Source organism: Varroa destructor, unplaced genomic scaffold (assembly GCF_002443255.2).
Source record: "Varroa destructor unplaced genomic scaffold, Vdes_3.0 BEIS01000007.1, whole genome shotgun sequence".
NCBI lineage: Eukaryota > Metazoa > Arthropoda > Arachnida > Mesostigmata > Varroidae > Varroa > Varroa destructor.
The window spans coordinates 25982464-26006744 of record NW_019211460.1 but is presented as its reverse complement, the minus strand read 5'-3'; the positions used below and the strand labels follow the sequence as shown (position 1 = coordinate 26006744).

The 24281-nt window shown below is 40.5% G+C and overlaps 1 protein-coding gene across 6 annotated transcripts in view; it reads right to left on the bottom strand.

Moving 5' to 3' along the window:
* Positions 1 to 24281, bottom strand: part of LOC111253772 (actin-binding LIM protein 2-like) — a 62262-nt gene that overhangs the window by 10601 nt on the left and 27380 nt on the right. For 2 of the 6 annotated variants that reach the window (XM_086976163.1, XM_086976162.1), the window contains exons 2-12: positions 13526 to 13762; positions 12594 to 12696; positions 11803 to 11981; positions 11317 to 11505; positions 10621 to 10704; positions 9873 to 9934; positions 7260 to 7331; positions 6835 to 7039; positions 3557 to 3694; positions 593 to 766; positions 206 to 358 (exon numbers count right to left, since the gene is read on the bottom strand). In XM_086976163.1, coding sequence (XP_086832289.1) covers positions 206 to 358; positions 593 to 766; positions 3557 to 3694; positions 6835 to 7039; positions 7260 to 7331; positions 9873 to 9934; positions 10621 to 10704; positions 11317 to 11505; positions 11803 to 11981; positions 12594 to 12696; positions 13526 to 13762 — 1596 coding nt within the window. Of the gene's footprint in view, positions 1 to 205; positions 359 to 592; positions 767 to 3556; positions 3695 to 6834; positions 7040 to 7259; positions 7332 to 9872; positions 9935 to 10620; positions 10705 to 11316; positions 11506 to 11802; positions 11982 to 12593; positions 12697 to 13525; positions 13763 to 20314; positions 21332 to 21516; positions 21766 to 24281 lie in introns of those variants that run through there. The other 4 variants (XM_086976160.1, XM_086976159.1, XM_086976161.1 and 1 more) reach the window with 4 other exon arrangements.

Below are 24281 nucleotides of genomic sequence, written 5' to 3'. Positions count from 1 at the left end.
GCGCCCACGGAGAGGGGAAGAGTGAGTATGAATAAATAACGGGAAAATAGCAACAGAACAAGTTGATGACGTGTCTACTTAGATTATTTCGATCGAAGTAAGATATTTTAGTATTTTCATATTTGAGACATCAATCAATGGCATCTGTGATGACGGAAATTATTGATCAAACGCTTAACTGCTATCAATAAGTATTGCTACTGACAGGCGTTCACGGGGTTGTCGTATCTCAAGTTGGTGGCTATTTCTCGCGAAGCCGAGGGAACTCTCGAGGCATTCCGTGGGTCCATGTGGGTCATCTTGTATGCTCGAGCCTTCTCGCGTTCCTTTACTGTCTTCAGGAATACACCGCCGATACCTATAACATTTAACAATACGTAATTAGCATTCTACGATTATATGCGTTGAAATGAAGCGAATTTTAATAGAATAATCGGTACATGCACTAGTATAACGCTTAGAAGATCTGTTGTTTTATATGCTACGTTAATATTGTCATCATGTATAGTTCGTCTTGTTGCTAAGGGAAAAGCGGTCTTAACTTAGCGAAATAGCAATAATAATAATTATTATATTTGTATATAGAAGTTACCCGTGGAAATTTTCTCCAGCTCTAGTTCCTCCTTTTTGAGTTTGGGATCCATGGGCACCGCGGCCATGTCTATCTGGTCCTCCTTTTCGATCATATCTGAACCAGCAGAACTTCGTCGTACTCGTTCCGTTGGATCAGCATAGGGATACGGCGGAGCAGGGAAATCATCGCGCTCTAGGAAGTGATATGATTGGCCGGACCAAGTATTAGAATAGATTGTTGAGATAACTGCAACTTAGCCGCAGAACTAGTAACTGGAACGCGATAAATGTCCCTAATAAATGACCTAAGTCAGTAAAAACTATTATAACAAGATAACCGCATCTGCACATCGCTGCTGCTGCTGCAGAACCTCAGATTAATTATAACCAAGGACATGCAAAGGTGCGGGTAGAACCACAGTTTTGTGTGATGTGAACCTTTCGCTAGTGGTACTTGTCCGCTTGTGGGATTCGTTTACGAAGCCCAGCTTTTTTCAGAGCTCCATTCGTACCTATTTCTAGCCACGATGCATGGACGTGTACACGTATGCCACGCAAACATCAAGCAAGCTCTTCCGGTTTGTTCGCGTGGTGATTAGCGATGCAACGCTTGCAAAAAAGTTCTCTATGTTGCGTAACAACCGAAGCTAGGTTGATATAGTCGATGCAATCTAACCCCCTAAAATGTACGAATGCAAAATTATTTTATCTTATTTCTACTTGCTGTACATGACTTTCGTTTTTTACTAGCATATGGGAAGTCTAGCCAGGCCAGACGTATGTAAACAAAGCATACAAAACTCCGCCCATACTGCACACGCATATTTCCTATACGAATTTGCCTTTCCGTTAACGTGCCCATCTGCATATCCCTATATATGTCGTTAACAGGACAATTAGCAACGCTGTTGCTAAATGTCATCACCACTTCGTGTTATTTAGTCTCGGATACACCCAGTGACTGAAAATGATGTATCCATGATGTAGGTCTTACTTCTCTTTTTATTACCTCATGACGGACAATCTAACATCATCAGCTTGATGGGTTTCGCTTCACAAATTACTCAGACGTTGCTTTTCCGCCCCACCGCCTAATGCGTATATCTTCCATTACTATTTCCGACAATCTCATTGTCAACAGTAGTTGTCTGCTATTGCTAGGCGTTTTCCTGCCTTTCGTTTCCATTATTTCGTCGACTAATGGATAACACCATTGAGGAGTCTATGCCACTTTCCTATTTCGGGACTTTTTGCTAGTCTAACTCGATCCAGTCTAGTCGACCCAGGCCTAATGGATAATTGTTTTTCTAGTTATGTGTCTGCTGTTCATATGTCCCGCTTTGCGTTACACCAGTCTCTACCGTCTGCCGCACCAGCGGCCACCACCGGATGACTCCGAAACTTTGAGCTATCGACTGTCACTGACGCTGATGCATCCGGGTTTCGTATTCGACGACTCCTCCCGTTTGTCCACACCCGCGTGCCCCAGACAACCATTCGGTCAATGGGTGCACGCAGCTACCTGTAATCTCTGAGTAATCTATCCACATCTACCAAGTTTCCCTTACTTATCTGACTGACCGACTGACTGGTCGAACTAGGACGCAATGGTTATCATACAAGCTTGCAGCGCCTACTCCTGTTGCTGCTGTTGCACTGACAATTGTGATCGCGACCTTCCCTTATTGATGTGCTACGACGAAACTTTCCCTACCCTCGCATTCTCGCATCATAACGGCAGTCAGCGTTACCGGCCTTGTTTCCAAAACTCTCCTTCTAGTCAAGCTTTTTGTATAATTCAGCTAAAGTTCGGAGCGCTGTCTGACCAATGATTTAGAACAGATACCCAATCTACTAATCCTTTAGCTACTTGTGCGGGAAATGAGCAACATTTTGTCCCCATTTACGTACTTACTACGCGCCTTGAATCTACAGAAATTGTAGCTTACAGCAGGTAGTAGTATCTGTCAAAGTTGTGGTGTAGCAGCAAAGGCACGGCGTGTAACGTTTTTACGAACCAAAGCTTAAGCAATTGGGGCGTGATTGCATTATAAGCTTGTACATATTATTGTATCTAATTGAATATGAATATTCTGAGCTGTGGCCGTGGCGCAGGATAATCAGGGAACTAAAAGTTCGTTATACCAATGGCGCACATAATCCTTGCCGGTATAAGTATTGCGTCTAAAAAGAAGAAAAATCAGCAATGTGGGATCTACCGCTACGTAGATTCAATACTCTCTCTCTCTCTCTCTCTCTCTCCCTCCCTCCTTACTACTTCAGGACAAAACATTCATCCTGTAAGCTCTTATTAACACTCTTGACTAGGATGTTGCCGAAAATCACGTCACCCCAGACGGATCTGCATGGAGCCTATGAAAATCTGCACACAAATTACTTTCCACCACTGTTTAACAGCGAATTTCGCTCTAATTCTTAGGCGTCTGTCTCTGTAAATATGTAATACGAAGGAATCATACGTTTTATAACATCAACCACACGTTAACACATAAGAATATGTACGTAGCTCATTTTTATATAGTAGGCGATTATTGGCTACAATTTCGGGTATAAACTAACAGCACGCAGATGTTATCATTATTACATACAAAATCCTTACTGTCCAGGGGCTTTTTGAAAGCCCCTGGCCAGTAAGGAAAGTATTTGAAAGGATCAGAAAAGAATGCAGTAGGAAATTGGGTTATCTATCCGATCCATCATGCGAAGTCAAACCCATTCGGCAGTGTTATGTAAATTTGTTTCTTGCCCACTTTATGGTAGAAACTAAGCACATTTGCTAACTAATAGATAGCCACGTTGCTTTCCTACGTACTTGGTATATATAACAGAAAAATCAGCCAAAACCCAAGCTCGTGTAAGAGCCTGCTTTTGTGACGTGTTTTTGTTTCACATAAAAAATGTGTAATCAAGAAAGGTATTTTATAGCACCTACACCTATTTATTCAGCACTAATTTCACCTACCAATTGGCGTGATCTGCTTTTTAAGAGGTCTTTTTGCGTCAGGGTAAAGGGAAAGCTCAATGGGCTCTTCGTTGTTCATATGAGGTGACTTCACGCGTTCGCTAGTGTGCGCAAGGCTGTCGACCAAAACTTGCATGCCTGAAAAAAGGACAAAATTGAAACGAGTTCATATTATATCAATTAAAGCTGTAAGTTTATTAGATAGTGTGGCAAAGGTTCTTACTGCAAGAGCCAGAGACCCTCGGCTCATATCCTACCTGAATGATGAATAGGTATATATGAATACATAAATATATATTTATATAATGGGCTACATTTCAGTTTTGACGGGCAACCACAAGCCTTCCTTTTCTCCTTATTCCGGCTCTTGTTTTTGCCAAACAATAAGGCCATCGCCTTCCATCCGTAGATACTGTATGATCCCTTTGCCCTCCTTGAGAATGTATCATTTGATCGGCTATCTACTACGTTGGTGACCATACGATAAACGTATGGCTACCTGAAAGGCTTTCGACTCCACTAGTCGTACATCGAAGGACACAACGCTCTCGGAAACCAATAGACTTTCTATTGGATACACACAAGCGTCTCATATTCGCCTCATGCGTTAAGCATGCATTTACGTGCATGTATACTCGCACGAACACTTGTTTCTCTTACCATATTATCAAACTGCCTATCTCGCACCTTCTAACTGAACCGATAGTTGTTTTTTGACAGTTTTTGAGGCCGATATTTTTATAGAAAAGAATTCTTTAGAACGATCATGATACAGTCATCCTTCATTCAACAACCTATAATATATGACCCTTTTAAGTACAGGATACAATGGCTACCCTTCCGAGCAAACATTATCTGTCGCTTATTAAAAAGAATTAGACCCACAAAATAAATATAACTATATAAAATCTAATACTGAAAGAATAATGCGAGCAGTAACGATTTAACAACAAGGATATGTACACATTAATAATACAAGCGTATAGGTACACAACAGTGGCCCTTACAAGTAAGAACCGTCTAGCATTTTATATGCGGTAAACTTCCTACAAATCCATTGGAATCAATTACAGACTATCTGTTGAGCGTCAAAACAAGAGCTGAGTCACACTAGCAAATTCATAAGTAGCATTGTTCTAAGACACATTGCGCAAAACAGTGATATCTATGTTGAGCTATATCTAGATCAGTAGTAGACTAAAATTAGATTTTCCGTAGACGTAAGTAGAGCAGAGACATTAGTTTACATCGATTTGTATAGATCTATCAGAAACTACGCTGATCTCAAATCATCCGTGACCATGCTTTTTACCATGGCTTTGAGGGACAGTCCAATGGCAGAATATTATATCACAATAAAACATCGTATTCCATTTGTGGGTGCAGCGGTTACCTTCGTTACTCTGTCGCGTGGTATTCATAAATGTTCGATATTATATCAAACGGTCATGGTTATAAAATACAGCTGTATAATGAGTGATACATTTTTCCTTTTTTCTAGCAACAGTCGCAGTACGGACGACGTTTAGATATGTACGTTTAGTTTCTCTTCTACAGTAGGCCAACTATAGAACGCATTGAACCTACTTACACCGCCGAAGTGCATATAGCCTCGAACTTTGGTCCGGAACCCATGTAAATGGAGGGCGCATCGTTGTTTGCTTGACAGCTGCTCGTTAGGCCAAGGATCGTACGCATGGGATTCGGTTAAGTGACGTTTACTCGGTCATAAAGCAACCAACTAGGTAAGTAAAGTCCTGCTACAAGGAATGAATCTTTGCTTCATAGTCACCGACACCTTTAGAAAATGCGATGTACCTTTAGATTTTTTTACAATTAGTCAGGCGGAGCAGTTCTGGTCGCAGATCCGGCTACGCCTAATGTAGCTGGTCCTTCTACTGTATGAGGTACAGCTGTCGGACACGACAGGCACGGCAATGACGTACAGTATTATTTTTCCCGGACAGAAGCAGACAGGGGACAGGTGCACCTATCGGCATGCCAGGATGAATCCCTTCTGAGGCTACTCCTTTGTTTACTCGGATACTTGCCACGCAGAACTCGATGACCTAATGACCCGCCTTTCTAGTTTTTTCTAATATGAGGAATGTTAAGCAATTCGCAGAAATTTGTAGAATATTATTACTACTATGTTGGAAGACAGAATGACGATGAGTTCAGATAGAAAACTGATGACGGTGCAAAAACGGCCGCCAGAAATGTACTTTCAGCGAACAGGACTCTATTGATAAGAGAAGTGACAAAAACAAGCTTTCTTCCTTTGTTTCTCTTCGTCTTTTACATAGAGAGAAAAATACCGTTGTACTGATCGTAAACTTCAGAGAAACAACAGACCAGTTCTATGGAATTAAAACAACATTTTGGATGTTTTTGTTACGTGCTACGCATTGATCAGATGCATGTTATTGAATCGATAAGTAGTTGTAGATAAGAAGTATATACACCCATACATAATCGCCTTAGTTATTCCCAATTATCAGCGAGCTATTAAGTCGAAGTTATGTCGTAGTCCGATTTCGACTACGTTAAGCCGATGGAGACGGCTAACTTAATGACGTAGAAATAATGACGATCATATATAATTGCTGGACAATGCCTACTAGGAAGCCACGTCGAAACCGTGCTAGTTACCTCATATCGGTTGAGGAAACTGACATTCTACGAGCAACAGCTGAACCGCTGGCCATTCATTTATTACTTTAGGAACCGTGTACTGTGAGCAGTTAGTTGGACCACCCAACATACCGATCACCGTTGATTTCAACTGTCGTTTGGCCGTACATTACTTTTCGCCGTTGATTTAGGAGCTTTATACACTGAGAATACGGCTTAGACTTGAGTGGACATATATTGCTTGGTGCGGCAATCCAGTTTCTAACAATCATCACGACACCCTTCTCACATATCGACGAAGAAAACAGCATTTAACTTGACGTCGTGAAATTAACTTCAAGCACCACAAACGTTCTAATAATAAAGTAAATGTTTATAATAAGCAAATCAAATAAATTCACCTCGTTGCATGCGTAAATGCAATTTGCCTATTAAAACAACAAATAAAGCTTCTGTACAAGATCCCACTGAAACAAAGCAAGGGGTCTCTTCAAAGCAATAACAATTTTAACCCAATCCACTTCGAATAACGCCTCTCTAAGCGTTTGTCTTTTGATATTTACGTTAATAAGAAAACGGCTTTGTATACGAATTTAAGGCTATTTCTGCTAACAACAACAGCTTGATCGCTTTTGCGTACCAACCTTGTTTGTTAATGTGAATCCTGCCATAGACCTTTCGCTCATGATGCGGTGGCTGGTGAAAGTTAGGCGATTTTGGCGGGTTCGGTTGTAACGGCCGGCGGAGGTAACCCAGACTCGGACCCTGGGTTAGATACGAGCAGGCGTAAACACGGGAAAGATCATTCAGCATTGGCGTCGTCGAACGATCCTGTATAGAATACTCGTACTGAAATTGTTATCGAACAAAACAATGTGAAGCGACAATTTGACAGTGAAAATAGAAAACACTGCAGTAACAAAGATGATAATATCACAATGCAGAACGATGTCTCCTTGACATAGCGGTGGCCAAGTTTACCAAGAGCATTTTAATCCGATGGGCATAGTTTGCGTGTAGCCGCTATATCCATTATGCAAGTGGCAAAGGAATACATGATAGTACTTACATGGTGGAGAGGGATCGAGGCTGAACTATTGAGTGGCGTTTCACATCGTGAACTGCTTCCCGGCGAACCAGCCTAAAAAACAAGTGATTGATAAATGACAATCTGTTTAACCGTGCCATTTGGCAATACTTGTTTATGCTGTCTGTATCAGCTATTGTAAGTCATCTCTGATAAACAAGCCGCGCGTTTCTTCGACGGAACTTGTTGCATCTTGCTACCGTCTAATAAATAGGCAAGTAGTAGAAATATTTACTCGAATTTGTATAGAATCCTGTCTAGACAGTGTAGAGATCTGAAGCTACAGGAAAACAAGGATTGCACTACTAGATATATAATGCTATACATAATAATAATAATAATACTACTACTAACAGTGGGTTCGAAAATTGCCCAAAAATGAATCAAGCGCTTAGAACACCGTTCACGAGCCATTTCACAGCTATGTCGAAGCTAAAGGAAGTAGTTAATAGGATGGCTCTGCTGTGCATTGGCAGCTGGATCACTATGCATTATTTTTCTACCAACACCTCTGGAGTTGACGGCATAAACAGGGTTCCGCCGAATTAGCCGAAAAACTTATCGCTTATCCATGAACATCATTTCGTGTCATATGTAAAAATTACTCGGATTTTTTTGCTGTGTAAACAACGAACAAATGCACCTCGGCCAAACACGAATGCGCATCGCAACAAGTGATAAAACGGTATCGTCATTTCCTCCCTTTAGTCCCGAGCAAACCTCTACAAATTTATTAGATCATCTATAACATCTGGTGGGATGCTATGGCTGAATATTCCACGAAAGCATCACTACGACCTCTGCGGATACCACTCGTATGAATCATTTAATTCTGCCTGTCAATATTTACTGGCTTCTTGTACATGGTAAACATTATGTGACAAGTGATCTGACAACGTCAAGCAGAACGGGAAGCTTTTGAAGAATGTCGCAGTGACCAATCGCTCTTTTCAGCAGGCTATGTCCATGCTAAAAAAAAATGGCACGCAAAAGCGACTCTGTTGCGATTGCTTTCGTAGTCTCTTGCAATGCCCATAAATGCCTTGACATCACGAACCTTAACAAGGCCAACCACACCTACACCGGTCGTAACAAAACCACACCGGGCCCGGGTCCATGCCTCTAGCGACGAGAAGATAGAAAAAGGCTGGTAAATTTGACAAAACGGCTTGCCTTTCTGGTACGCGAAACGAAATAGACCTTAATATATTACCAATGGAACATCAAGGTTATAAGCTTAAAATAACGAAAGAAATGGCAGTAGCTAAGGAAACGGAGAGCAATGCAAGGGCTTGTTGTGACACGAATAGTTCGTAAACGTGGTATATTCATAGTCGGTAATGGGATCGTATCGCATAGCCAATACGACGGACGCTAGGAGAGCCGTTGGCATTGTGCCTCGTACCAAAAAAATGAAACATATAGACAGCCAGCTGAAGACTAACTCCTACGCAGAGATTCATATGGCGATAATCATAGTTTTGACGTAGAAGCAATAGTGACTCTAATATTAATATGTACTTAGATTGGCTCGAAAGGCTGTGGACGTCAAGGGACAGTGGTATGAAGTTAGGCCTGAAAGAACTGTAGTAGAACTTACGTATGTGGTGCATGGATATAACAGAGAAACTTTGACTTAGGCTGACATTCAATGATGAAAGCCTTGAACAATCCTAACGAGATACAGACAATCATTGGCAGCAGGTTTTATCAGAAGGCAAGCTGGGTGCGGCCGTTTCAGTCAAATGAATAAAAAAGCAACAGATAGAGCGAAATGTCTAGCTAGACCGGCGGTGCTGAAATCGTTGTTTCGTTGCAAATCTCCCTAGTGTTTGACAGAAGATGAAGGTCACCTTTTAAATGCTTTATTTAATCTGACCAAAATCGGGTGGCAAATCACCGTTGGATTAATCAACGTTCGTATGCCAAATTGGAACTTCTACTTCACACCCCACCAATAACTCTCGACATTACCAATCACCCTTATGTCCACTAGATAAATACTTAAGGCCTATCTTTAGGGCTAATCCAAGGCTTTTCTTTCTTTACCGCGTAAGCAAACCTTAGGTGGTTAACAGTTCATTTGATGCTGTTCGAGTCTGAAAACGAAAGTGGTCACAATCCTTCATGCAGACGAGACTAGTTCAAACGTTCGTTGCCATTTTACGACAATTTACGAAACCTGATAGTAAGATAGAAGCTGATTAGTTTGATTGTCTTCTTCAACAGCAATAACAGGATTTAGCAACGAATTACGGCACCTATATGATTATTGCAAACAACACAAATTGTACATCGTCAACCAGATAACTAAAAACTGAGATCAAAACCTCACGCTACGTATATAACTTCAGTGGGCAGCGTGATCCGCTTGGTGTGAAAGCATCGTATATTACGCTAACTAGGCAGAAAATTTCTCCTAACGGCAATAGTTGACCAGGGTACAAACTGACGATGCCAACGATCTATTTTCTTTTATAGTTTTCTATCTGCCTCAGTTAAGTTTAAATAGCGAAAACATTTAATTATAATTAAATTAAAGTGATTAATTTCAGTACCACATTATGGAGATATAGTCTAAATATGGATACTTACATCTGGATGTTCGCATTCGCCATTCGGTCGGGGTCCGCAGCGAGGATGCCAAATTGCTCCAGCTAATAATAATAATAGTAGAAATAGCAGCATGAAATATAATGGGAAAAAATAGGTTCGGCTAAATATTCATTCTTTTCTGCCTGATCAACTGTCTCATTGTTTTATATTACATTAAAGCAATTAACTGCATATGTGACTTATCGTCTGAACTTATTTTTTAGTATAATTAGCAAAACTGGTATGCACAGGATTTTGGAATGACCAGTAATCCGCAACGAAGTTAGGCGAATACTATCAGTTTATTGATGTTTATTAATTGCTAGTTAGAAGAGTGTTGCAGTAGTTTTTGTACGTGTAAGTTTATGTAAACTTATTTTGTTCTTTAAAGAAACAATGATGTCGTAAAACACTGCTTCTCAGAGAAGTTCCTCTCACATAGCTAAAACAAGCACGCCATGGTAGCGACACCGAATGCCGACCCGCAAACAACATAACAAAATGATGACCATGATAGATCGACTTTTCCGACCAGAGCCCGCATCTTCTTGTAAGATAAGTAGCACCCCCAAAAGCTGTTCCTCCAAATGAAGCTTCTGAAGATAGCAGCGCTACTGTTTCAATGGACACCCCTGGGCGAGAAGCGTTTTTTTTTCATACTTAAATGGGTACTTCGAATAATGTCGACTCTATCGATTTCTTCTGTTTTTCTGACAGAAGCTTAATTTGCCTACAGAAGGCAACCTGCCTTCAGTACCGATCCATTGAACAAGCCATTTTTCGATATTTCCGAGGTTCTGGAGATGAGTTCGTTTCAGGCATATTGCGTTTACTGGAATGAATCGATGCTCTGTTAGGCACAAGTACGGAGAATAGATTGGCAGCGCGTAGAATTTATAATCGACTAAGAGCTCATTCATCGATGTGCTCAATGTAAAGAAAGCCACTCATTAGAAGCCAATTTTTTGGTGCAATAAATAGTAGCCTTCATTGAAGCTTCTAATCCAGATGTTTTTATTATGGTCGATGACTCCTGACAGCTAGTTCCGGGCTTGCTTTAACAGCTCAATCATTTCACAATACGGATTCCCTGCTCAATTTTATTGTTGATATCATAATCATTACATTTCAGTAGCTAGAAGCTAAAAGCAAATGGGGAACTTCTTGTTTCCAGTTCTGCATAGCTGATCTGAAGATCAATATCAGATGTACATCTAATGAAGTTAATCCATATAAAGAAGCACGCAATTTCTATTATCTGATCCAGGAATGATGCTAGGTGACTGAATCGTAGCGACAAATATCTCTGCCGTAAAACTCGTACGATACAATACGGTAAATAACACGTACGTTTGTGGCAACGATGAAAATGAATGCAATTAGCTAACAAACATGTTTTCCCCTTGAGAAGAACACCCAATTGTCGCTCCTAGCCATAACCTACCTTGGAGGTACATTTCTTCCCCATCGCCGAAAGGATCTCCGCATTTTGAACAGCGAGCACACGTGGGATGGAAATGTGAATCATCGCCAGCTTGAAGTACTTTTCCTGTTATGAAACGTTGACAGTGTGCGCACTTAATACCGAACCGTGTCTGATAATCTTTTTCGCAATAGGGCTGGTCATCTTTACCTGTTGATTATTACAGGAAACGACAATGCAGGGTTAATGCATTTGGTAATTAGGTTTGGCAGCTCTATGGGGCGCTACACGAGTATCGTGATGGCACTTGTGAGCAGTTAATGAAGACTGAACGCTAACACCCAGTTTTGTCGCCGCCGGCCCCATGAGCATCCACGTCGCTAGAATGATTAAACATATGTGACACCAGAATCAAAAAACTCGATACTTCGTATGGATGGTTTTTGTTTAAAATGATTACGAAACGAAAAGAAAGAAAAATGCAAGTATTTTCAACGCGATACTAACTCATATACTCTCCATGAAGGAGCTGTGAACAGATGGTGCATTTAAAGCAGAAAATATGCCATTGTTTATCCATTGCCACGAGTGCCTGGCCGTCAACCAAAGCCTTCCCACATCCAGCGCAATCGCCCCGGGACTCCGCTATGGGGCTCGGTTCGCTCTTCACAGGGATCTGGATGCACCTGTAAAATATAGACGAAATAAATTTAATATCATTATGATGATGAAGCCAATAATTGAAAATGCTTCACTATATATTGTGCCAAAACATCGAATCTGAAGAATACGCATTGGCAATTACATCTGTCGTTTTAAGATCTTTCTTGATCATTGACAGGGCAAAAGACAATGCCCCGTCATTCGCACACAAACAGCTCGTACACGTAAAACTCAACTGTATTACTCAGCTAGAATCTATTTATGCGATGTGCTGTCTTTTAGCGCACGTTCGATTAAATATTAATATAATGTTTTAAATAAGCTGTTATCAGAATTTCATATATATGAATGTCTGAACGTTTTCGATAACTGTCCCTTGGAACGTCGATATACTATGTACTTTTTGTCACAACAATTACTACCAAAGACATCAAACGCCCACCCAGCAGCCGCACGTTCCAACCTATCTTCTAAATAGCTACTGCCCAAGTTCCGCTTCCTAACAGTAGCGCGGCCTCTGGGAGGCAATCCATATCTTGTCCCGTCCTTTTTAAGTGCAGTAATTACAGCACGATATGCACGTATATGAGCAGTTTTTGGCTTCGCTATACATTTATATGGGTTGTGCTACAAACCTGACACAGAGGCACTCCTTTCCTGTATACGTAACTTTCTCCCCACTCGGAAATGGCTGTTTGCATCGTGCGCATACGAAACATTTTTGATGGTACGTGTTGCCTACAGTCGACAACAACGGCAACAACGGTTAGCTGAATTCATAACGTAAATAGTATGGTAGTATTCTGGCAATACTATTCTGTAAACGATTCTTGTGTTATATATTATTATATGATGATCTGTTCGATAAACGGTACGATAGGAAACAATTAGCAACAAAATCGCATGGCAGTCCAACTATTATGAACACAAAGTAACGGTAACAACACTGTCGTTTAGAGTGAGCAGCGGCTGGACGAAAGCTTGCAACGACTTGGATTTCATCACTGCGTAAAATTGCCGGGGTCCTACAGCATGACACGGTACTATGTTCTACCGCGGGAAACCGAATTTGAAATAATTCTCTATACAATTGGCTGTTCATGAACGAAATTGTTTCATTGGTAATTTAACTTTTTACTGCATTCCGTCTACATATTGAAATTTATCATTTTTAAACGATTACATCGTCATATGGGGATCTAATTACTGGTTATCAGCGTGCTACGCTGCTTTCGTTCCTATTGCTTACTAGGAGTGGCCTATCGAGGCAACGCTTCGACGCTTTCTAAGGGTTACGCTCGTTGGCCAACAAGGCCAGGCCAGCTCCTTCAGTTTATGATCAAATCGCTCACGCCCATGCAACCCACTCTGATCATGTTGCCGACGCAGGTTATTGGACCCAAGGCTGATGCAGAAGTAGCGATGCCGCGATTGGAGTTTCGGAACTAGGAACCACGCTACAATATTAATATTCCTGTCCTCTTATTATTTTTTACTATATTCTACTTCGAATACTATACGATGGTTTAAAAATGACGAAAAACATACTAGAAGTAGTGATACTTACCAAGAGCTGTGACAACGTCCCCTTCAACAAATTTTCCGCAACCTTCGCATTTTGTGCCGAACAGTCGCTGATAATCTTTGCTGCAATAGTATTTGCCCTTCTTGCAAAAGAAGCCTCCCTGCGCTAGAGACGAACCACATTGTGCGCATTTGAAACACTCGACGTGGAAATACTTCTCCTGCACTCGTAGAGCATTGCCGGAGCACTTCTTTTTGCACAACTCACAGTGTACTTTGCCTGCAGGTCAACAGGAGGAACGAGCTCGTTAATTGCATGGATTATGATACATATCGATTGAGCATTTATATCATGCGACTAAAACTGCGGCCACTGGAGCCGCGCAGGCCCACTTATCTCGGTATAGATTGTTTGCAGCCATTTATTCAACCAACCGATGAAACGACGGACTGCATCGAAATATGTGTTCAAAAGCTTCGAAGGCCACGATACCTCCGTGTCGTGCCCGTCAGGCTGGCTAGATAAGGCACAATCCTTTCCACTACGGACGAAGAAGTAGCTTTCACGTTTTTATTAGTAATAACAAAGCTCTAAACAAAATCGTGCTTTGTCAAAGGTGTTCTATCGGTGGCGAAAGAAATATTATCACTGTTCTTTTTGCCAAAAAGGAGTAATTGCAATACAGATAACTATACTTTTTTAAATGTAATTACGCAAAAACATATCGCATCTCACTGTATCACATTTAAGTCAATTCAATAATTTCTGAATTTGCGGCATCTGCCTTCAAATCATGGCAATCATAAGAGAGCTTGACAAAAATTAGTACATTACAAAAATCGTTTTCTAATTTTCATAGCGAAACCAAGCTTCAGGCTTCATTAAGCTTATATAATATTTGGATATCACAGTAAAAATATATTGTCTAAGGGAATAGAGGTATAGTATAAAAACGAGCAAAATACGGCGATATCCATAATGGTAAGCACATATCTTCTATACCATCAAACAAAACACCCTGGCCATTAGGTTTACACGTTCTTTTACGAATTATGTATGAGCGTTTTGCGGGATGCGTTTACTGCTGCCACTGTGAAGACCTTCATGCGCCGTCATGTCGGATTGCAGATTGGACCGTCAATGGCAAAAACGCTGTTGTTATAATCATTGTTAACAGCTTAAGATCCGCTTAAATGTTCTGAAATCTGGCTGATTATTACAAACTGCCGAACGAAAAACAATATTTCATCGGGGAGTTCTACGCTATATTGTACCACAAACTAGTTCAGTGAGAAAGCCAAACAGTACCCATTCGTTTCTATCGCTCGCTACTAGTATTTGTTTTAGCCATTTCGAACGGAAGTTTTCCATTCGACGCATGCCAACGACCTCCGTCTACCGAACTGCTAATGATGGGGGTTTCATGGTTGTAGTAGAACCCGTTAAACATAGCATACCTTAGTCTTATCCTATTTATTAGCATATTTTAGCCGTAGTAAGAACGCTTCTACTGATTCGTCGAATAATAATGACAAGGTCACGTTGATAGTCGTTCATGGATCGTGGAAGACGTAACCGCTTAGACGTGGAACATATGAAGCTAGGGTCGTAAACTGAAAAAAAAAACTAATAAGACCGAGCTTAATTGGAACAACGTAATTCGCTTTTTTAAGTAGTCGTCTTGTCCTTAGCTACTTAGGCTTTTCGTCTGGCCTGGACAATTTATAAACTTGAAACATACTCCTAGTGTTTTTTGTTTTTTACTTAACCACAGATCAGCTAGAGATGCCGGCCGTGCTCTCACTTGCCCTCTATGTGCTGCTAGCCACTCGCAAAATTTGCATCAGATAGGGCCATAATGATCCAAGCTGGTTCCCATTTCGATCTCTAATTTATCAACGGTATCAATGTGTATTTGAAAACTAAACAACGAAAACTTGTAAAAAAACAGAGAGTGTAAGAAAGAGGTAAGTTGGCCGCAGTCACGATAGCAGCGTTCGTCGACGCTGCAATCAGTGCTAACTGACCACGTTTGTGGCTGGCTTCGTACAGCCACATCTGGTACATCGTACCAGATGTGGCTTCGTACACATCACCGTTGAGCACAAATCTCATAATAGAAAGAACAGTTAAAGGATGGTAAACATTGAAAAGTAAAACACTTCTGAATAATTGAACAAATATGGACTCGCATATCTGGCAGAATCGTGGGAAGAGTGAGCTTGAGACAATTGGTTTCGAATACGGTTATTTTTAATGAGTGAAATTTGTACCAGGGAAACGTAGGCTTAAACCGAATTACGACTGAGACAAAAAAAAGTACCACTAAGTTTTTTATGAAGTTGTTCGTTACTGTTGAAGAATTACGTTTGCTTTCGAATTTCTTCCGAAGTTTTCTCCGATGTGTTTGTCGAGTTGTTCCGGGTGCGGCTATCCCGGCGTGGTGAAGTGGCAGTACAGCTGATCTGTCGCTAATCGGAACAACTGATTCCACCGAAAATGGTTACTTCACGAATGATGTACCGCGAGTAGGAATTGTATCCAAACGTAGGCTAGTGCCCATTAGCAATAAAAACGTGCATACAGACTCAAAACCTGCTAGTCAACTGCTTGGTGGACTTCATGCGCGGCCATCGCCGCCAAGCCTAAAACGGTCAGTCCAATACGCTACGGTATATACGCACGCCTTGAAGACAGGTAAATCAAATTTGATTTTTCTACGACCACCTATTCTCCTATGCTCACTGTGTATCGGCTACATCTCTAGCGTTGCCATTAGCTTCCGAACAGGGCATCCGCAATAAGAGTATCATTCGCAATCGTAACAGACAGTGGTGTACTGTTAAGACGTCACTACGATGCTTGTCACGTTGGGTTAAGGCAACGAGCATTAACTCACACGCTGGGACGAATACACTAGGATAGCGTAATGGGTTTAGCGGCCATGAGATGCTATCCATGGAGCAATTATCTATCTGTACGAATTATTGAGGCCTGCCTCTACAACTGCTGGTTGCGAATTAAATGAAGAGATGTTCCATTAAATTAGAATTTTTTCTTGTGTACGTCCTATATATATATATATATATGTAAAACGTAGAGTATATGTAGATTTATACATAGATTGTATAAATATGTCGCATTTGCTCTCGGGATAATTTATCATGTCTTAACGAGACGAAACAAGGGCAATACCTTATAAGGGGGTATATAGATTTCGAGTTAGGCTCAGCTAGAGCCTTGAAAAAAGATTCTTTGATAGTTTGAAAGGTGATTAAAACACTGCGTCTTGAGAATCTATTGAACCTTGCTTATTACTAGCTATTCAGTAAATTTGGTAATAAAGCGATCAGATTGGTTTCATACGTAAATATCAACGCGTAATACTGTAACTGAGCACAGATTCTTCTTAGATAGAGTCTCACCGAATTCTCGCTATGAGCATTATATATTAATTAATTTTTGCCTCGTGATAATGATCAATATGATGTAATGTTAGTTTGACTCGCTAAATTGTATAAATACTTTTGGCAAAATCCTCAATTCTGCGCGATTTGCTAGTAACGCTTTATCTTGACCCGAAATCGTTGCCAATCGTGTCCTGTCAAAACTGTTGACAATATAAAGTTCAGTAAATGAAATGGTTTGCAATCCTGCCGTCTGGTAATGCAAAACACCTTGCCAACCATGGATGCCCCGACGCCTACATCGCTTTGTCCCCACCCTCTTTGGCCCCATATGTGCTCCGCCATTTTCCACTTTTTCTCGTGAAGAATGTCAGCGATCAGTTTATCAGTTTGGCCGTTCCCAGCGTGTTTACGTACTGTGGCGCCGCCTGCTGGCGTCATAGTGGTGTGCGCTATCCATCGAGATTGCAAAACATGTATGCTGATCTCGCAAAAGGAAGCGTCTTGGATAAATGACAATAGCTGGTATGATTGCAACCATGTCATAGTATCTAATAGTTGTTGAAAGAATAAACAGGTTCCATTTTAGGCAGCGTTTCTCATCACTGGGTGGGAGAATTGTAACGATCAATTGTACACCAGCTCCATAGAAGAAAGGGTGTGAACAACTTGCCATTTACATTTGAAACAAGTTCAGTACAACATCAGGCTACTTCAGGCTACGAGTTGTCGTTAAAGTATTTATAAAGTGCTCATTATATCCAAATGTTAATAGGCTTCTCTCTCGGGTTAGTACCGTCTTCCAGGACCAAACGATGTTTTCCCAATGTATAGAATTGGATACAATGTTAAATATTGGGTCTGATAAAATGAATCGAAATCGATGAATAATCTATTTTGCACAAATTTGTTACCTGTAGATATTGTTGCTGTTGCAGTTGATGTGGATCGTTTTAGATTGTAGACTATTATTACAAATACCAAGCATTTTGTTCGTGTAAATACTGCGGACGATGTCAATGCTGTGACATCTGGCTACGCGCACTGTAACGTCCACGTTTCAGACAGGTAACCCGTCAATAATAATAATATGCTGTTGTTACAAACGAGGCCGGTGAACTTCGAAGTTGAGTAACTACACTCTGCTAATTTCCGACAAAATTTAGCGGGAAAATACTCCAGTCTCCCAGAAACTCGACGCTGAAAAAAGACCGGTCGAGTCCACTGCAAAAGCAATGAGTCCTGGTAAAACAACATTTTTTTTTGTCTCGAAAGTCAATTCTCAGTTGCCAACTTTTGTGTTCCCGAAGACCACAGCGCCTCGGATTCTTACGGATAAAATCAACGGAGACATCAGGCAGGAAGCCTTATGCGAAAGCATATAAATAGTGCGAACGTTTCAAGAGTGGAGAATGGTTTTGATTGATCTGAGTGTTAAAGTGATCAGAGTAAAGCTCAAAAGACAAGAAATGATTACCCTAATCAAGTGCAAAAGCACACCTGTTACGGGCACTAGCGGCCAAAACTAGCACTAATTGGCAGTACCGTATTAAAAAATTTTGATCCATGTAGAAGTTTGACCAAATGTAGAGTAAAAAATTGGTCCTACATGAATTGAATACAGGCTCATTGGAAATGCGTGTTGTATATTTAACTTGTATATGTAACTTGAATGCAGCTCGCCATTTACTCAAAAATCTCATGCGTTGTTGGCACTCCAATCGAAAGCACGCTATATGGTTATTTGATGAGGACGCCAGATCTCCTCGCAATGCCCCAGTTACCTTCTGGATTAAGCAAAAGAACATCCAACGTTGGCCTCAATCTGCCCACTCTACATATCTATCTAAGTTCGTAGTTACGAAGTTTTTTATGCTCTAAAAGGGCACACAGTGAGCAAACATTCCTTATGATCGAGTTACTTTGAGAAGCCACAGATAGGGAGATTGCATATAAACACGCGGATGATAAATACATGGCTGTCCAGCAGTTGGTAGAGCGCTGAAACACGTGTATAAAAAATAAAGGAGAGGGCCCATAACATATACAAAAAATTATTTTAACTAATTCGAACGTTGTTTATTTCAAAGCCTGTCCAATTCGGTTGTTGCAGTGTAATCTATAACTTTTTCACTAAATTCTTGGTCTCTTTACCGAAAAAAAAAGTCATAACCATTTCATAAAAGAGTCAATTTTCGTTTTTTTTTTTTTTTTTTTTTGCTGTTTCCGGGGCCTTCTTAGCTATGGAGAGTCATGCCAACGCTGCACTACATAAAGCTCGGACAAAAAAGTACTATAAATCATTTCTGTTGGGAACTGCTAAATTCTTCAGGTAAATGTGGAGTTCGAGTTCGTGTTATTACCAGCTAATCACGATAATAATTTTATTTACATATGCAGGTATAACGAAACGCGAACAAGTAAAGGCTGGCCTAGCTTGCGTAGGCCTTAAAATAAATCTACTGAGAAGCGTAGAAGAACTAAACCGAGACGTTTACCTGTATATTGATAAGCCCTCGTATGAATTACAATAAGATATCTGCCACGGAAAGAGTGGGGTACATCAAAGGATTATTATTATGCATTGTTACCACTCTCGCAGTGTGGCCTAGGCGTTGGAAAAATGAAGTTTAACGTAACGAATCAGTCGATCTACCTAGGCATTGCGTTGTTGGCGACGGCTGTAAGATTTGAAAAAGAATACGGAACGGACCGCCAACAACACGTACCTATTTTAACTTAGAAAAAGTTAGTATTAGACATTAACGATAATTAAAATATATATATATATATACCATGAGATGCAGGTAGAATTCAAAACAGTATCTAAATATATATATAGAAAAGACAAAATGTTCACACGCTTTAAAATTTTTGATTTTATAGAAAAGATGATACTCTATACCATTCGACAAATGCATGTAAGCTCATCAATTATTGGCGTGGTTGTCAAAATTTCGAAAATTTAGGTATTCTAAACAACAACCATATCGATGCCGACAACTACTCTGCTAGATCTTTATAGGAATATCCCACATGTGTTTGGCAGTAGTGCCATACCGTTCTGCGCGCGATTTTTATCTAATCAAACATCATATATTATATATATTCTTTCTAGGCAAGCAGGGCAGTAGATAAATTTGGCCTGCATTAACTAATTGCTACTAAAACTGAAACAGTACATTGATATATGTATATATATATCAGTGTATATATATATATATATATATATATATATACTACTCCGTTATTTATTAACGCCCTTCTGATAAAGCGCACATGTATCGCTCTGTAGTATAAAATTCAGTATTGAAACTCATCTGTCAGACCTAAGGGCTTTCTCCGGCGAAAAATTCAATTAATTTTTTTGGCACCATTGACAAGCAGATGCTACCGCACCCAAATCCGAAATTACATAGTTTACCATTTGAGCAACACCAAGAACGATAAATATTAACTGCAGCTGCCATCGATACGTTGTTCCATTCGTTCTACCCATTAGAACTTTAACCACTACTTGGGTCACCGCAGCAAATAAACCTCGATTCGTCACTCGTTCTCCTCTCATTACGAGCAACATAAACGTTTGTAGTACTTTTTGCTCTTTCACTAATACAATTTGAAGCTCCCCTATTCCACTTACACTATCTAGCATCTAAGTAGACAAACGATATGAGCCTTGCCCAGGCTCACAATTCATATTCGCAGCCAGCCCTGGTTTTCACGTATAAGACATGTATGCCAGCTTCTTGAACGGCGTGAGTAGCTTATTCTTCGACACGATAGCTATCCACGGTTTTATCACAGTTCTTTGGACATCCAGATACGTACATATGGTAACGCATACGTTCTTCTGAACGAAATATGGCATCAGTACGTTTCTTTCAGTAGACACAATTTTTGGAACTCCGCACATTACAACGGAAACATGCTTTTCATTGAGGCTTGCTTCATGTTTGAGAAAGCTCAGAGAGATGACAAATCATATATCTTGACTTTAAATTTTCAAGGAGCTTCTGCTTAATTCTAGTGAAATAGGGGATGCATTTTGAATCTTCATGAACAAATCGAGCCGTTGTGACCACCACCACCACCACATTAAATTTTGGTGGTCAAAAGTGCACCTTTGCACCTCTTCAATTAATTTCCAAGTCCTCTCAGGTTTTCTGTTGTGTTCATTCGCTATGTGTCTGTCTCTCTAGCAATGATACACGAAGTCGCAATGCGATAAACAGTCTGGCATATGCCTGTCACCTGTTCTGTATAACCAATATTTGACTACTGGCTATCCGTTAGCACTATCCAAAACTCGTGAAGGAAGATTCCCCATATCTTCCCATATTTATCCAAACATCTTAGCTTTCTTTACTGCTCTACCGTCGGCGGTACTCAGTTACTACTCCATCGCCATGATTCCGTCGCGCGTAAAAGTCAGTCAGCGCGTGTCTGTCTATATAATACCTTTATGACACCCGAGAAACGAGCTGGGCGGATGAAAAAGCGAGTGGAATGTCTCCCGTGTCTCGGGGCAATATTCTATAAAATATGCGTTCTATTCTATGAAAATTCTATAAAAAATGGTAACAACAAAAATTTCTTCGCATATGAGAAGTGCACGATACATACGTTGTGAAGACTCTGCCATAATGTGTCCTAGCAATATTTCAGCTCGTTGACGTCTCCTGTTAATTTGCTGCATTATATTTAGATTAGAACTAGATTTAGGCGTCGCGTACACAAAAGGTAGGCTACGTTGTCGGTGTATCTGATATCATCGCTAAACGACCTTTCTACGGTCGTCGACCACTAATAGTTAAAGTTTAAAGCCTATCTCATTAGGCAGTAGCAAAAGTGTCGATTACACTATAACCTGTTCTTCCATGCCGACCCACTTGGCCAAGCTGCCGTTGATGGCACGTAGCGTATGCCACGCGTCCACGTATCATCTGCAAATACAGCTTAGTATATGCACTTACAACACTTGTTTAACAGTGACAGTTAGGCGGAAAACAAAAAACAATTCCCGCACGTACGGCCATATAACACTAGACGTGCATTGGAGGAACGTTGGACAAGGCGCCACAATTACTACTCGTACGATAATAGCCAGACAGTCAGCCAACCATAAGTCTTATTTAGTGCAATAGCAATTGCCAATTATTAGCTCTTTCCAGTCAATGATAATATCGACAATTTAATCAAGCAATTAAAATGCCCCACCATCCATTATACTATAAAGATAAACGAAGTGACATCTCGTTTCCGTCATCAGAACTGTTATTTGTACTCAACAAAGCCCGAGAGCCTCGTTTCAGAGAGGTGTACATAATACTGTTACTATAGTACTGACGCATAGTTATCGCTATGCTGAACGCGACAGTTATACCTTGCTTGATAGGAGTAGCAAAGTAAAAACTGGGTTGCCAAATACACTGCTACGGTGCGCCACTCTCCGAGGTTGTGCCGACGATGAAATGGTTCCTTCGTCTGAAGAATTTTTTCGTTGTCGTCAGCCTTATTAACACATCTTCGATTATAGAAGGAACAGGACAATACTATGCTCCGATAACAGGTTTGATCGTGCGACCCTCACCATGTCGACGTATCGACGAACCTCGTACAGACTCTGAAACCTAGGTAGCTTTCGCGGTATCCAGAAAAATACGTACGCACATCATAAACTAACTCGACAGTAAGCCCCTATATATATGTCGTTGCCAGATGTCTACGTGTAATTTGTTAACGTATATTCTACACCTACAAGCGAACGATAAAAACAGAGATAATGAGTCGCTTTCTGTTCTTTTTTTTTGTCTTATACGACCCAAGTTGACACCGCTTGCCAAGCTTTCTAATGACTAGAATCAACTTGCTTGTGAAAGTAGCAGCACCCAGTATCATTCAGTGCATTCGATTTGGTAACGTTGGATAAACGTTGAACAATGACAACAACAAGAGAAGAACTCCCGCTGAAGAACCTAGCTGAATCGCTAGATGGCATTTTCTCTGAGTTGCACCGATTTGATCTGCCCTAATCTTCGTACGGTGTTTAAGCAGATCAAGGGATTTTTTCCTATTGATTTCACTTTATACATCTAATCACTTTGTAAGATTAATGGCCAGGATATATATATGAAAATAGTTTTGCTTCAGATATCTAGGCCAATAGCAATCATTTTTAGAGCTATCGTTCGGGTAGACGAAACTAGTAAAAAAAACAAAAAAAAAACGTGTAACAGCGCACTTGAGCGAATCATTCTGTTTTTTATTGCATTATCTACATACTGTAACAGTAATACTAATAAAAACGATAAGTCGTTAGCAATATTCTCCTGTAGTACAGGAGAGTTACCGCGTCGATTTGTAGGTTTGGAATGAACTGAGGCAATGGCCAGTGGAGCTCGTCACTAGCGAAACCAGTCAATCACGAATCGTTAAGCGAGTATATGGCTCATTTGGAAGCGGTGTCGTGTCATTGAATAGATAAGGATAGCATTGGCCCTTAGTATTGACGTCCAATAGGGTGAAGCATGCCATTGCCAAGATAACTGGGCCAGACTGCAACGAACGGGCTACGTTTCGACCGTAATAAAAATCAAAACGAAACATCTACTACAGAACAGCCTCTAAAGAAGAATGACTCATACATTGACGAATTCGTCAAGCAAACACGCTAGGTCGCTGACGTCTTATTTTCGCTTAATTTTATTGAATAGCTTCCTCTACCTGAATTCAGATGAATATACAATGTAGAACAAATGAAGCCGCAGAGATACTGATAGAAAGTAATTGTTGACGAACCTTACTCGTCTGCGAAAGCGTTCGTTTCGACTTATATATGACATTAATTTCTGAACACTTTGAGCGATTCTGCATACACATCTGTGTACATAGGCATGCACGTTTGTTATGTTTGTGAAAATTCCGTTTTCTCTTCGTCGACTTTGTCAGCCTGAAAGAAAGTGCGTGGTCAGAATGAAAAATGGGACCTCTATTGCTGATTGTAACGAAATATTACTATTCTAAGATGTGCCGCTTCACTTTTCGACGATGCTTCGCGTGAGAAATAATGCCAAGCACTTAACGCACAAAGTAGACGGACTATGTAATGGGCCAACATGGGCGGTCTCTTTTTCTCGAGTTACTTGAAGGAACCCGGTACAGTATAAAGTTCCATCCATGATAATAATCAAAATAATAACCATAATCAAATATTCTCGTCGGGATATTTTCTTTTCTCCTACCAAGCAGTAGGCCTGATAGACCATGAAACAAAATTTCTACTATTAGTGGTGTTATTATATATGGAAATGTTTTTCGTGAGCCATTATGTACTTAGTATTCCACATACCTTAGCCCCGGAGTGCCGATAGCTATATATATATATATAT